Raw genomic sequence first — 13,850 nt, 5'->3', positions numbered from 1 at the left:
ACGTAGTGTTGGTGATTTCTCTGATTTGAAAGGGAGACGGTTACTTGCAACGGAGATCCAGGAAGGTAGACGGGCCGCGGATTATAGGGCGCTACAGCATTGCTTGGGGCGAGGGAAGTTGGACATAATGGAGGGGTTATTCGGTTTAAAAACAACTTTATTAACATTGGATCTGGATTAGGAGACGTGTATCGCGCAACAGGTCACGCAGGAGTTAGGTTAGGCTAGCTATGCGACATGGGTTATGAATTTGACGCCTCAAGCCAACATAGTTGGTAGGGGATGCGGCTCTGCCGTGCATGGAAGGCATTTATGGCTTCAAGGCCTTTGCGGACCATGCGTCGCGTGCTCATGGGGATTTATGTTAATAAAAAAAAAAAAAAAAAAAAAAAAAAAAAAAGCCAACCTGTTCGCGCCGCTGAGGCCACCACCTCAGCTGCACTGCCCAATCCTGGAGGTCCTTCAGGAACTGCACTGCCACCGACCGTCGCCATTATCTACAGCCCCAAGATGGGGCTTAAAGCCATGAACGCTAAACAGCACGAAGACGTCGCCGAGGCGGTAGCCATGGAGGATGAATCCATGGAGCAAGAGGCTCAGGAGGAGTGGATCGAAGTCCAACGTGCCCGAGACCGATTTTTCGCGGCATCGATCCACCTGGATAGCATCCACGGCAACACCGCCGCGGAAAAGAAATCCGAACTGCAGGATATCCTCCTGTGTGCTTCTGTTCACTGCACAGAAGGCCCGTCCCGCATCAAGTTGCCCACAGGCGAGGCAGCCTTCCGCATCGCAGTCGAGACCCAGAGCGAGCTGGATATGCTCCTCCGATTCGAAGACAGGATCACTCTCGAGGATGGAACAACGGAGAAGTACTCGATATTCACGCGCATTGTCAGAGATTTGTATCTCTGTGATTGGACGGTGGTCACATGCACAAGACCAGAGGACTTCGGGCTCTTCTAGAAAAGCCTAGGAGTCCTGTTATCCTAGGTGGATACCCACCTACAGCCAGATCCATCCAGAACACTCTCTTTATTAGTAAGACCCAGCTTAGTAATACTCAAGCTGTAGACAACTATAAAAGGACGCACCTAGTCTAGCTAGTTAGTCAGTCTTGTCTAGTCCTAGTCCCTGTCATAAAGTTCCTTGTCTCCAGTATCCTCTTGTCCCAAGACTCACCTTGTCAGCTCTTCCACACAAAACTCTTACAGGTAACGGGCAGGATCGCAGGATTTGCTTCATCGACTAAAGCGGAGCTTGCAGGGCTTTTTGCAGCAATCCTGGCCAGTCCAAGGAACACGCCAACAACCATCTACATTGACAACTCGGCTGTGGTAACTCAATTTAAAGCCTTGGTGAGTGGGAGACAAGGAAGCACAGAACGCCAAAGGCTGCGGTCGACTTACGCGATCTGGTGGTCGGCAGTGCACAACGCATATGTACATCAAGGAGGGAAGATCAAGGTGGAGTGGATCAAAGGGCACGCAGGCCATAAGGGCAACGAGGCAGCGGACAAGGCAGCAAAAGAGGCGCACTTCAGTGACCTTTGGGCCATCAATGAAAAGGAACACAATGACATCCAGTGCCACGCCATGTTCAAAGGCGCGGTCGTTGAGGATGATCTGAGGCAGGTACTTAAACGCCAATCAACGGTAAGGATGAACGCGTTATGGACAGAGCAGAACAGGACTAAGGAAAACATCAAGGATTGGAACCTGGTGGACTGGAAAGCAACACTGCACATCATTCACAACGGCAACACGCCGAAGGGATTATTCACTAGCCCTAACGATTGTCAGCGTCGTGCGCACAGGATCAAGAAGCTGCACGGAATGTTGCCGACGCTTGCGTACATGAAGCAGTGGCGGCCGGATTTGTATAGCACAGACACCTGCAGACTTTGTGAGGTGGACAAAGAGGACACGCAGCATCTATGGCGCTGCGAAATGACGATGCATCAGCAGCTGGACGGTTGGCAGGAAGCAATCGAGAAGGTCAACACGGATGGACGTAGAGCATGGAACAAAGAGCGCAAGCTGTGGGAGACGAAGCAAAAGCAAGCCAAGGAGCGAGGACAAGCCGCGAGAGGACAGGGACCAAGCTTCACACAGGTGACAGACAAGACCATTTGGACAGCACTCAAGAACAAGATCAAGGGAGCTTCGGCGATCCGGCAAGCAAGCAACACACTCGGCCGTGTGGAGGACGAGACAAGGGACAATGATCAAGGGGTCTGGACGGCTCAAGATTTGTACCACGGACTGACACCAGCGGCTCTCACCAAGGACTGAGAGAGCCTATTCAAGACGACCACCTCGATCGCGAGGTGCATGGTCGGCCGATTCGTCAAGGCCATCGAGGAATTCGGACGGACAGAAATCTGGAACAAAAGATGCAAAGTCACCGTCGACTGGGAAAGAGAAAATGGGATCACTACCATGAGCAAACGCGCCCGGGGACGCAACCGTGTTGGAGAGCACAGACGTAGTGGTAGTGGTTTTGTTGGATCCTCCAGGAGACAACGACGCGCATTGGATGTGAAAGAGATCGAGGAACGAGCGGACAAGCGAGTGCTGCAAAGTTGCATGTAGCAGGTGGAGCTAAACGTGATGGAACGCACCGGCAACTGTAAATTTTTGATGATTGAGGAATGCGGCTAAAGGATGACCTTCGCGCACAACAGGCCAAGTAGGGAGCAGGGCTCAGTCACCGACCCCAGGCGGGGTCGAGTTACCACTCATGCTGACTGGGATTGTGAAGGGGATTGGAGCTGCGAGTGACCAGCAGCGGTGCGGCAAAAGCCGTTTATTAGAATATTGAGCACCCTTTACTATGCCTCTAGCAATAGGATTCCCTAGTCTAGAGTCCCTCACTAATAAATCCCACATATCCTCGTGGGTTCTAGTTATCAAAAAAAAAAAAAGCAGATTGATAAGTGGGGACGAGCTGCAACGACCGCATACAACAAGAACAGCAAGAAGCAGTAAGAGCGTGATAGGATCCACGCTGGGGCCGCTGCTGCTGTACCGAAACCCATTCGCTGGGTTAGTCCTAATAACGAGACCCACATCCGAGGTCTATCCTGTATCGCTGGGACCCAATCAATGCTCAAAGGCGACGAGTTTTATGACCGCTCTCCGGATCTGACCTGGAGCATCAGCGATTTATGCCGTGGCATCACACCCGTCAGCCTTATCAAGGAGTGGGGCAGCTCAGGCAGAGGCGGACAAGCGCCTGGTACAGGGCTTTTGCCAGCAGCTGGAGCTGACTCTGATGGAGCGACTAGGTGGATGCAAGTTTTTGAGGACAGTGGATACTGGCTAAGGGATGACCTTCGTGCACAACAGGCCAAGTAGGGAACAGGGTTCTTCGAGTCACCACTCATGCTGACGAGGGACCTGGCAGCAAAAGTTGTTTATTAGATACCACTTTTCTTTACGTCTCTAGCAATAAGGGTCCCTAAAGGATAGTACCACGCTAATAAAGCCCACAAGTCCCCGTGGGTCCTAGTTATCAAAATAAAAAAAAATAAAAAATGGAAACCACGCTGCAACGCGACCATTGCTTGGGAAAGAGAGTGGGGAATCATATACAAGGGCCCCGAGGAGACTGGAGTGAGGGCAACGGATATATTTGCGACGCTGAACACTGTCCTTGTAGTGCGTTGCTCGCCGACCATACAAACGGGAGCTGCCCTGGCCCCGTGTGCGACCCAGACGCAGCGGATTGGACGCTGCTGGACTGCCTGCAAAGGAGGAAGCGGTTGACAACCATGGAGGGGATGGGGAAGATAGTCTTTTTGTTAAAAGGAGTTTTCAGCTTTTAACACACTGATGAGGTGTGGCAATTGTTGCACAGGCCCTAGTGGCAGGCCCAGGGGAATGTGGATCAGTCCTGCTTTTGTAGAAAGGAGGACCGTATGTTCGTTAGGTCTGATAGATTCACGTTATAAAAAAATTGTTTCAGATCTTAGTTTTACTGTTCGATCAAGGTCCTCCGCGACTGCCGCCAAAAAAAAAAGAAAAAAAAAAAGAAGGAATCAAAAGCAACAGAAACTGCAACAGCAATAGCAAATATAAGATATTAGTCAGTTCGAGATAACAATAGGGGCTTCCAGAAGCACCTTGAACGCGAGGATATGCGTGAACAAGACACAGCTTAGGAATGGGTCACTGAACAGATGCAAAGACCGAACGCGACTTTCAAACAAGTATTTCTGCAGTCGAGAATACTGGGTCAAATGAGTCTTCATTTAAGATTAAGTAGCACTGAGCGTCATTAGAAACTCGGGGGCATGCATAGAAAAGTGCAAGGTTGACAAGAATTAATGAGACACAATTTTACGCGCTGACCTCAACAGCCTTGGTTGACCAACCAGCCTCGCCAGTACGCATCCTCTCGCCCTGGAAGATCTCCTTCACATCCAGCACGTCCCCGATGCGCAGCTCACCCTCATGCTTATTTGGCACAACGTTGATTCCGACGCATGCATAGAATTTGGCCTTCTTGCCCTTATCCACACGTCTCACACTCTGGAGCGTCTTCTGGGGCTGCAGCTTGTCCTTAACACCGGTCTCAGGGTCAACATTAGGCATGTCGCAGCGGGTGCAGCGGCAGGTGAAGTAGTATGTGACCCCACGAATGTCGACCGTGCACCAAGTGTCTTCCTCCCAGGGCTTGCTCACGCCAGAGACCAAGAGGTTGGGACGAAAGTTGAGCGCGGTGACGGGATTCTCAAGATGGGTGTTAACATCCTTGACTGACTCTTCAGAGAGGCAAAGAATCGGGTAATTGTCAGCAAAGGCGGTCTACAAGAGGTGAGAAGCGAGTGAAGGCATGAGTTAATATTTTTTTTGCAGCGAGTAGCTGTGCAAAATTGCTGATCCTTTGTATTTTACGGACCTGGGGCTGGAATCCAATCTCGTTCATACCAGGAGCATGCTCAATAACAGGGCGGACATGGTAAGGAGACTTGTACACGAGACGGCTGGGAACGCCCAAGTAATCGGTAAAGAGTTGAGCAGCTTCCTCGCCCAAGTCTGCGGCCTCGAGAGACTCTTTCCACACAGTGACAACGCGCTTCTCGTACTTGCTGACGCTATGTTTCAGACGGACAAGGTACACACGTTAGACAAGAGGGTGTAGTCGATTGGACAAAAGGCCTGGTTAAGGGAGATGGTAGGGAGAAGCGTATCACTTACTCAGGTACCAAAGGCACAGTGACAGATTTGCCAGCTGCGGTGATAACAAGGTCGTCACCAACAATCTTGGGCTCGATCAGCGTCATCTGGAGATTTGAGAGAGTATCATAAGCGTGAGCACGAAAACGACGAGGGTGCGGCGTTTGCAGTGTAAAGGCGAAAGCTCAAATCTGAATAAGAAGGCGCCAAGCGTCTCGGACATGTATGCAGGACGATATTGCAAACAAAAGTCAAGGCTCGAGACGAGGATTTGGTTTACACTTACAGCGGACAGTTCACGCATCGTTCTCTGGCGGTTCGTCTCGGGATCGATGACCAAAAAGACACGGTCATTCTATTGAAAATCAGATAAAGCGTCGATCTTTCAGGTTATGGCGCTCGCTTGACTCTCAATCCATCAATCGAAACGTTTCTACCGAGGTGGGCATGTTTACCTGGAGTCCATCTAAACAAACACATGCGTACGGCAGTAAAGGCAGAGGACATGTTGCATATGCAATCGCATTACGTTACAGTAGAATATTGGTGCGGTGTTGGAGTAAGGGACAGAAATGGATGGACGATAATTCTGAGTTAGGGAAGACAAGTTCGAAAAACTGGTGTGAAATCGTATCAGCGCAGCCCATGAAAATAAGAGCACAGCGCGCAAACGTGTTATATACACTTCGACAGCTTGGACTCGGTCAGCTCGACGGCCTTGCATGACTTGATGGGGTAGATGTAGATCTTTGAGATGATGGGTGCCATTGAATGGAGGGTGAGGATGTTGAAGGGTGGTGGACAAAAGATTTTAAACTTGTAAAACTGCAGCAGCGCAGCCATCTACTTACCAATCATCCTGTTCCTCTACGCCCCTCCCCTGTGCCTTAAAGCGCAGGAATATACAACTTTATTTTTCTCCGCAATCGATCCATGTATAGCTTGCTGAATGACCATACCTGGGATGACAAACCATGAGTCGACGTATCCGACGTCGAGTGATGAAAACCAAAAAGTCAGCACCAACAAAAGGCTGAAGGCTGTTTCGACATCCAATGGCTACGTATGTTCCAAGAGCGTCACCTAATGTCCCTGGATCGCAAATGCCACTTTCCATGGCTGCCTTATTTCTCTTTCGACAGCAATGATACGGCAACCGTTTATAGTGGGCCGACCTCGATTGAGGATACCTTTCTGATCCCTTATCCAATTATGTGGGCGCAGTCTTTCGGTACCGCTCAGACTTCTTTCTCCTCTCAATTGCTCTGTCTTCTTCGCTGGCTACCATCACGTCTCACAAATCCGCAAACATAAACCAGCCAGTCAGCTTCTCTCGGTCTTCACGCTTGGCATTGCCGGCGCTGGTCCATCTCCTCAAGAATCCTGTTCCTAGAATCAAACGCTTGTATGCTGAGAGCAATAAGGCTATATATCCGAATAGGAATGGACTCAATTGCGAACAGCGCACAGGGGCAAGGCCTCGCGTGGATGGTGTACTCTTCTTGGAAATTGAGGCGCGTGTGTGAGAGTATATTTTTTCTGGTCACGTATCGGCCGTGTTGTTTTTCTGTCCATTCATTCCAACAGCTTCGTCTTCTTCACACATCACACACTCCTCATAAACATGGCCTTACCCAAGAGAATCATCAAGGTCCGTCGCCACAACCCGCCTATTCCGTCGGTCGGGATTCTTCCTTCATATCGCGGCCTTTGTATCGAAAAAAAAAACTGAGCTCATTTTCTTTCGTTTTTGGCATACCAATAGGAAACGGAGCGTCTGATGGCCGATCCTGCACCTGGCATCAGCGCAACCGCCCATGAGGACAACCTCCGCTATTTTGATGTCATCATCAGTGGACCAGCCCAGTCTCCTTTCGAAGGTAAAAGCATGGCAACAACAACAGCAAAGTATCCTGGACCACACACTAATTTGAAGAGTAAAAATATGACATGCGGTGAAGACTTTCAGGAACGAGCGATTCTTCCACACTGTATCCAAAGGGTCAACTATTCCTCAGAGGCGGAATGACATACTTGCAGAAAATAGCATGGAGCAAGCTAAAGGAAAGCGACCCTGGTTCAACTATTCGCATTGTGGCGAAAAAGAGGAATCCACATTTACAATCAAAGGATCACCACACACTTCACGAGGCGCAGGATTTTTTTCTTTGTCATACTGACCAGTGTCTTTTTTTATACTATATAGGTGGAGTTTTCCATCTGGAGTTGTTCTTGCCTGAGGAGTATCCTATGTCGCCCCCCAAGGTCCGCTTCTTGACCAAGATTTACCACCCCAACATTGACAAACTCGGCCGTATCTGCCTCGATATCCTTAAAGGTAAAACAGTCGCATTCCTTGCCAACAGGAGGATCTACAATTCTCAGGAGGAGTAAGGAAGAAAACGGTTATTAACATCGTCATTTGTAGATAAGTGGTCGCCTGCCCTTCAGATTCGCACGGTGCTGCTTTCTATCCAGGCGCTGCTTTCGTCCCCCAACCCCGACGACCCTCTCGCAAACGATGTCGCCCAGCACTGGAAGGAAAACGAGAATGCCGCCATCCAGACTGCTCAGGAATGGACGAGGAAGTACGCGACGGCATAAAGCGCTCAACAACAAATGAAGGAAGGAAAAGTATGGTCTGCAGGGAAGACAGTAGACGCAGTTTTTTTTTTAAAAAAATAACCAAATAAGCCTATTTGAATAAAGGACTCGTAAATACAACTGTTCTGAAGGATACACGGATGGTCAAAACGAAGGAAAGCGCGTTTGTAAAATGCAGAGTCTTTGCGGATGATGTTTACTTTTCATGAATATGTTACAAATCCTTAAACCACTCGCCATAGAGGATCGGCCTCCGTCCTTGGACAAAGTCCTCATACGCCCTACGCATGAGCTCCATCCAGCTCTTAGGTTCGATCGGCGTATCCCAATGATTGTGCCAATGATACACGTATGCTCCTGCGAAGAAAGACTCTGGGCTAGCCGGAAAGTCTACCTCTTCTCCTCCATTTTGCACTTGTGTAGGGCAAACCGCGTTGGCCGCCTCTAAAAACACATCTAGGAATGAATGCAAGTCCTCGACCATCCCTTCAGAATTCATGGTGCCATTATTCTCTGCCCCATCATTACGTAGCCAGAGTGGGTCAAAGAATGCGGTGGGCATCATGATCAGACCGTTACCCTCAAGGTCACCGTTCAAAGGATCCAGATAGGCACGCAAACGTGCTGGATGGTAGATCTCATCTGGTCGCGCCTCAGCGCGCTTGGACAGTCTGGAACTATTAAACGCGTTATGGGACTTGGCAGACGCTTTGAGGATTTTGACTTTCTTGATATAAGTCTTGGATTGACGGACGAACTCGCTAACTTTGTGTAGAACTGGAGTTTTCGTGGCAATATCTTCATGGATAACTGTGCCTTCCTTCTCTTCATCCTCTGCCTCTTTTCCCGTTCCCCTGCTGGCGTTCAAATTCCTCCCTTAACTTCCTCTGCATGATCTCTGCCTCTCTAGCCTTGGCACCATCCAGGATCCTCCTCGCGACAGTGCTTCCGGGAAACAGGCGCAAGATGGCGATGTTGTACATTTCAGTATTACTACATTGGTATGCAAATTCGACTCCGGCATCATAAAACGGCGACATGTCCTTCAGCAGTAAGACGTCAGCGTCAAGGTATATTCCTCCGTTGCAGTTCAGAATCAAAAACCGAGCTTCGTCTGAAAGCGCCTCGAGCCCGACTCTTTGTTGTTTCTTCTGTGCGAGTGTTGGCGTGCGCAGTCCTCCATACAAGTACGCAAGCTCGGCTTCTTGATCCCAGGCATGAATAGTAATGTACTTGTTCATTGGCCTCGAAACCAAGGGCGCTGCAAACTCATTCTTCGTGTAGTCTTCCGGAAGACCATCGGGAAAATGGGAAGAGTCGATCCAGAGATGCAACCGCGCCTTGTCCAGGGGCTGAGTAAACAGGAACGAATGTGCGCTCAGGTACAGCTTGTCATTGATGGGGCCACGCCAAAAGATATGAAAGTCCATGGGTTCCTTTTTATCAGCGGGCGATGACGGGAACGGCGTTGGGATCAGATATTTGTACTCCTGAGTTAGAAAATCGAGACAGTGGGCGGAAGTGTGGACGCGGTGGTTGCAGGGCTCTGCTGTGGCCGTGAGATTGACAATCCAGTTGTGCAGCGGCCGCCCCATAAACCGCGAGAGTGCTTCCACATTATTGTCCTGGTCCCCTGCGCCATAGGTACCGTCATGAGGGCTATTTTTGCTGTTCATGAACTTGATCCAATCGTAGTAGGAAGCAAAGCTCGTGGGGCTGGCTGTTGTGGTCGATTTCGAGATGGTGTCGTCGCCGAGCTTATCAGGATTGCAAAAGGCGATAAAGGCCTGGGTGTGCAGTGCAGAGACACGGGCATTGTTCTTGCCAACAAGTTGACCCTGCTGCAGTGGTGCTGGTTTGTGGTGCTGGCCAGTAGGTTGTTCCAAGGGTGGGTATCTGGATTTATGGCCCATATATTCGGAATCGACGTCGGACCAGAGCGAGAGGTAGAGAAGAGTCACCAGCGAGCTGGCTTCGGCCAGGATGATAACTGCGCGATACTTCTGCTACATCAATACGGTAAGGATTAATAGTCGATGGTTGGTCGTGGTCGTGGTGCGGCGGACGGACTGAATGCAGTAGATTCCTGAGGGGTACGGACTATGATGAATAAGGAAATTTTGGTCGTGTGCGCTCTTATTCGTGAGGAATGCTTTTCAGCGACAACAACAGAGGGGTGCAGTGAGGGAAGAAGGAGAGAGAATGAATGATACCTTGCATTCGTTTCATTTCACTATGATCTCTGTGTCATATCGCAAAGATGTTAGCATTCTATTTCACAAAAAGTCCGTCGCACCAGGGTAGATACAAGGCATAAGATTTCGTAAACAGCATCTCGGAAATGACCTTCATTTCCAACAATAGCCGCGTTCAGTTCCCGCACGCTTTCATGTTATATTGGTTAAAATTAACCGTTTCCCGTAAAGCCGCAGGGGTAGAGGTGTGTGTGGAGGTGATGTGTGAAAAGAAAAGAAAGAGGGATAGAGCATCTCCTTATTAAAAATGGACGGTCGAGAGGAATCCCAAAAGTAAGACTGCTTTCTTCAACTGCTTGCCTTACTATTGGGAGTGTGCAATCGATGGAACTACAGTACTATTGTTGCGCTTGGAGATAGTTCTTTTACAGTTGTATGGAGTAAGGAAACTCCCAATCTGAATGCTCGAATAATTTGTGTTCCACACTGAATACAAGGGTCTAACGCACAACTACGCACACTGTAGCGAGTGATCAGCACAACGGTCTTCTTGTTCAACTGGAACCATAATTCATTATTGATGTATCTAAGCAAAAGGGTACCTGTAGCGAGTGATCAGCACAACGGTTTTCTTGTTCAACTGGAACAAGGAACAAAAGACCGCTGGCTTCGATCCTCCTTTTATACAGGCACAACCCCAAAACCTAATATCAAATCCTGCGTACCCTCGGTGGCTGCTGGCCAACACTATGTAGTGTGCAGTAAGCATACCAGTTGCTCAATTACAATTGCGCGCTTTCTTTCCCCACAAACAAGTCTCTCCCTTTCTTAATACGCCTTTTCCCTCTCTCTCTCTTTTCCTCTCTCTTTCCTTTTCTATTCACCCGCCTTCTCACAACTGCAGATTACAAATGGCCCGTCATTCCAGATACATATGCGCCTGTGTATACTAAAAGAACGTACATAGTAATATATATGGCATGGCACTGACTCTGGTGAACATACGACACACAGTATCGTCTCTGGTGTTCTACAAGTGTGTTGGCCCCTAAATCTGCTACAATTCGGTGTCAGTTGTCTTTTGAAAGTATCATGCTCCTGAGCTACCACCTGTTGGTTCCAGTCTCCTCTGCTATGCCGCGTCGCGTCGCATCGCAATGGCTACAACGCGTGCTTGCTCGGGTGCACACTCACCTTACTGATCTCATTCCATACTTCATTACCTCTACCCCTCGTACACAGACATGGATGTTCAACGTTTTATGCTCAGGATTGGTCACACCTTAAGGCCATTGCATTAATCGGATCGGCATACCAGTGAGAGATCCTGGACGCCTAAGATGTATCACAATTGCTTACGACCCCGATTTTTGATGCATGAAGCAAGAGTAGGCGGTGCAAGGAGTAAGAATACAAAAGTGCTGTACAATAAAATTATTTTACCAAACTATGAACCATACTATCCATACTACAAGGCTGAATAAGTTGAAGGCAAAGTATTTTCCCATGTCATGAAGATTAGCATTAAGCACACCTCCAATGGATTTACGCTCCGCACTGTATTCTCACACTCTTTTTCTCTAGATCCTGGTAACCTAAATATGTATACGTTCTTTTTCTCTGTTGCATGCTCGCTTTTTGTCCCTGTCTTTCTCTCCTTCAAACTATAAACTTTAAATAAGTGGCTCTGCGTCAAGTATTGTTGGTGTTGGCCAGCAGCCACCGAGGGTACGCAGGATTTGATATTAGGTTTTGGGGTTGTGCCTGTATAAAAGGAGGATCGAAGCCAGCGATCTTTTGTTCCTTGTTCCAGTTGAACAAGAAGACCGTTGTGCTGATCACTCGCTACAGGTACCCTTTTGCTTAGATACATCAATAATGAATTATGGTTCCAGTTGAACAAGAAGACCGTTGTGCTGATCACTCGCTACAGTGTGCGTAGTTGTGCGTTAGACCCTTGTATTCAGTGTGGAACACAAATTATTCGAGCATTCAGATTGGGAGTTTCCTTACTCCATACAACTGTAAAAGAACTATCTCCAAGCGCAACAGTATGATGCTCGTATTAATGTAGAGATCTACATGTCCATGTCGGCAGTAAAATACCTCAACAAATATGTGACCAAGGGTTCTGACCGAGCCAACATGGCTATCGCTCCCGAGAATGGCGATGCCCGAAAGACGTGGATGAAATCCTAGAATGCCGCAATTCCAGATACATATCCGCCTGTAAGGCTTTCTTGAGGATTTTTGCCTTCTCACTGCAAGATCACGCATCAAACATCGTACGATTGCAGGTTCACGTCGAGGACAGGCACAATATTATTTTCAACGTTCGGCAGCCTCCAGCGACGATATTGGAGGAAAGAAACAATGATACGAGCCTCATGGCATGGTTTAAGTTGAACAGGCGCCATTCGGAGGCCAGACAGTGCTTCTACTCCGAGATCCCCAAGTACTACACATGGGATAATAGCGTCCATACTTGGATCGCCAGGCGAAACGGAGTCTCGAACACTATCGGCCGACTGCACTATGCGGCCCCGAGCTTCGCGAGTAAAGTTGATCGCGATCGGTACTGCTTGCGCCTTTTGCTCCTGCACGTTAGAGGAGCAACCAGTTTCAAAAATCTTCGCAAAAACCCGTACACGGGAGGGATTTCTGCCACTTACTGGGGGATCGCCAATGCGCGTGGGTTGCTGGAGGACGATTTAGAATGGCACCGATGCCCTGAGGCGGCTGCAGGTCACCAAAGTCCGGCGGCGTTGCGGCGTCTTTTACCATGATTTTGCATCTTTGCGGCCTGTCCAACCCTTTCGAACTGTGGCAAGCTTTTGCCAAAGACCTTTCTGAGGATTCTCTGTACCATGCTGCGGATCGCCCGAACGCTGAAGAGGACGCCAGGAGCACTGCACTGTTTCACGTCAACGAGGTTCTGAAAGGAGCTGGGACCAGTCTGGCGGTATACGAAGAGATGCCTCGAGACTTTCGCAACCTCATCGATCGCCAACTCAACAATGACAAACTTGGACAACATGCAAAACTCGACACTGGGGCACTTGCGGCTAAGGTGGTTCATGATTTGGACCTCTGCAACGACGATCAATAAGCGCTGTACGCTGCAATCACAGCAGCGCTGGGTAACAAGGACGAAGGTGCGGCAAAGATGTTCTTTATTGATAGACCAGGAAGGAACGGACAAGTCTTTCTTGTACAACACTTTGATTGCCCGCATTCGAGGAAGGCGCGAGAAGGACGTGATCGTAGTTGCCTCATCTGAAATTGTTGCTCAGGTCCTGACAGGAGGTCGCGCAGCCCACTCGGCTTTCAAAATCCCGCTACAGATCATGGAAAGCTCAACGTGCAGTATCCCTGTCGAGTCAGGAATGGCAAAAAGGACCCAAGAAGCAGAAGTCATCTTTTGAAATGAGGCGCCGATGCACCACCGATATATCTTCGAAGCAGTGGATGCCACATTCCGCGACGTCATGCAGAAGCCGACCATCCCATTTGGCGGCAAAGTCATTGTGTTGGAGAAGACTTTCGTCAAGTCTTGCCTGTAGAGCCTCGAGGAATCCTTGGCCAGATCGAAGATGTCTGTCTCAAGAACTCTCGAAAGACCTGGCACGTGCAGACATTGTCCCTTAGAGAGAACATGCGAACAAAGGGAGATCCGCTCAACCAGCCTTTTGCAAAATGGCTGCTCGACATTGGCAATGGTACGGAGTCAACGGTGGCTTCAGGACTATACGACGATTTGGTTAGGATTCCAGATCAGTTTGTCTTCAACCCACCCGACCCCGTCACCAGGGACAACCCTTTCGAAATACAGTTCATCAGGGGGATTTACTCCGACATTGGGACCGCT

At 49.0% G+C, this 13,850-nt stretch overlaps 5 protein-coding genes across 5 annotated transcripts; 2 read left to right on the top strand and 3 right to left on the bottom strand.

Moving 5' to 3' along the window:
- Positions 1 to 422: 422 nt before the first annotated feature.
- BC939DRAFT_523773 (uncharacterized protein) lies at positions 423 to 966 on the bottom strand (the record flags this gene model as incomplete). Its single annotated transcript, XM_051561245.1, has 1 exon — positions 423 to 966. A coding segment is annotated over one exon (504 nt), but the record flags the coding sequence as incomplete, so codon positions are not given.
- Positions 967 to 3,107: 2,141 nt separating this feature from the next.
- On the top strand, positions 3,108 to 3,466 carry BC939DRAFT_507421 (uncharacterized protein; the record flags this gene model as incomplete). Its single annotated transcript, XM_051560882.1, has 2 exons — positions 3,108 to 3,355; positions 3,451 to 3,466. 2 exons carry the CDS (start codon positions 3,108 to 3,110, stop codon positions 3,464 to 3,466), a joined length of 264 nt encoding a protein of 87 aa, XP_051407455.1.
- A 768-nt stretch (positions 3,467 to 4,234) lies between these two features.
- Positions 4,235 to 6,009, bottom strand: BC939DRAFT_465948 (uncharacterized protein). The gene is made up of 6 exons (XM_051557591.1): positions 5,867 to 6,009; positions 5,639 to 5,649; positions 5,470 to 5,538; positions 5,205 to 5,290; positions 4,906 to 5,101; positions 4,235 to 4,811 (listed from the first exon to the last, which is right to left on the bottom strand). The coding sequence occupies exons 1-6, from the start codon at positions 5,949 to 5,951 to the stop codon at positions 4,344 to 4,346; spliced, it is 915 nt and encodes a 304-aa protein (XP_051407454.1). The 5' UTR covers positions 5,952 to 6,009; the 3' UTR covers positions 4,235 to 4,343.
- A 750-nt stretch (positions 6,010 to 6,759) lies between these two features.
- Positions 6,760 to 7,918, top strand: BC939DRAFT_465947 (ubiquitin-conjugating enzyme E2 N). Its single transcript, XM_051557590.1, has 4 exons — positions 6,760 to 6,834; positions 6,949 to 7,063; positions 7,390 to 7,521; positions 7,612 to 7,918. Exons 1-4 carry the CDS (start codon positions 6,808 to 6,810, stop codon positions 7,785 to 7,787), a joined length of 450 nt encoding a protein of 149 aa, XP_051407453.1. The 5' UTR covers positions 6,760 to 6,807; the 3' UTR covers positions 7,788 to 7,918.
- Positions 7,919 to 8,261: 343 nt separating this feature from the next.
- BC939DRAFT_465946 (uncharacterized protein) lies at positions 8,262 to 9,237 on the bottom strand. Its single transcript, XM_051557589.1, has one exon. It carries the CDS (start codon positions 9,215 to 9,217, stop codon positions 8,615 to 8,617), a length of 603 nt encoding a protein of 200 aa, XP_051407452.1. The 5' UTR covers positions 9,218 to 9,237; the 3' UTR covers positions 8,262 to 8,614.
- Positions 9,238 to 13,850: the final 4,613 nt, after the last annotated feature.

Source organism: Gamsiella multidivaricata (genome assembly GCF_025024155.1).
Source record: "Gamsiella multidivaricata strain RSA 2152 chromosome Unknown BC939scaffold_94, whole genome shotgun sequence".
Taxonomy (NCBI): Eukaryota; Fungi; Mortierellomycota; class Mortierellomycetes; order Mortierellales; family Mortierellaceae; genus Gamsiella; species Gamsiella multidivaricata.
This window is presented reverse-complemented; position numbering and strand designations above follow the sequence as displayed.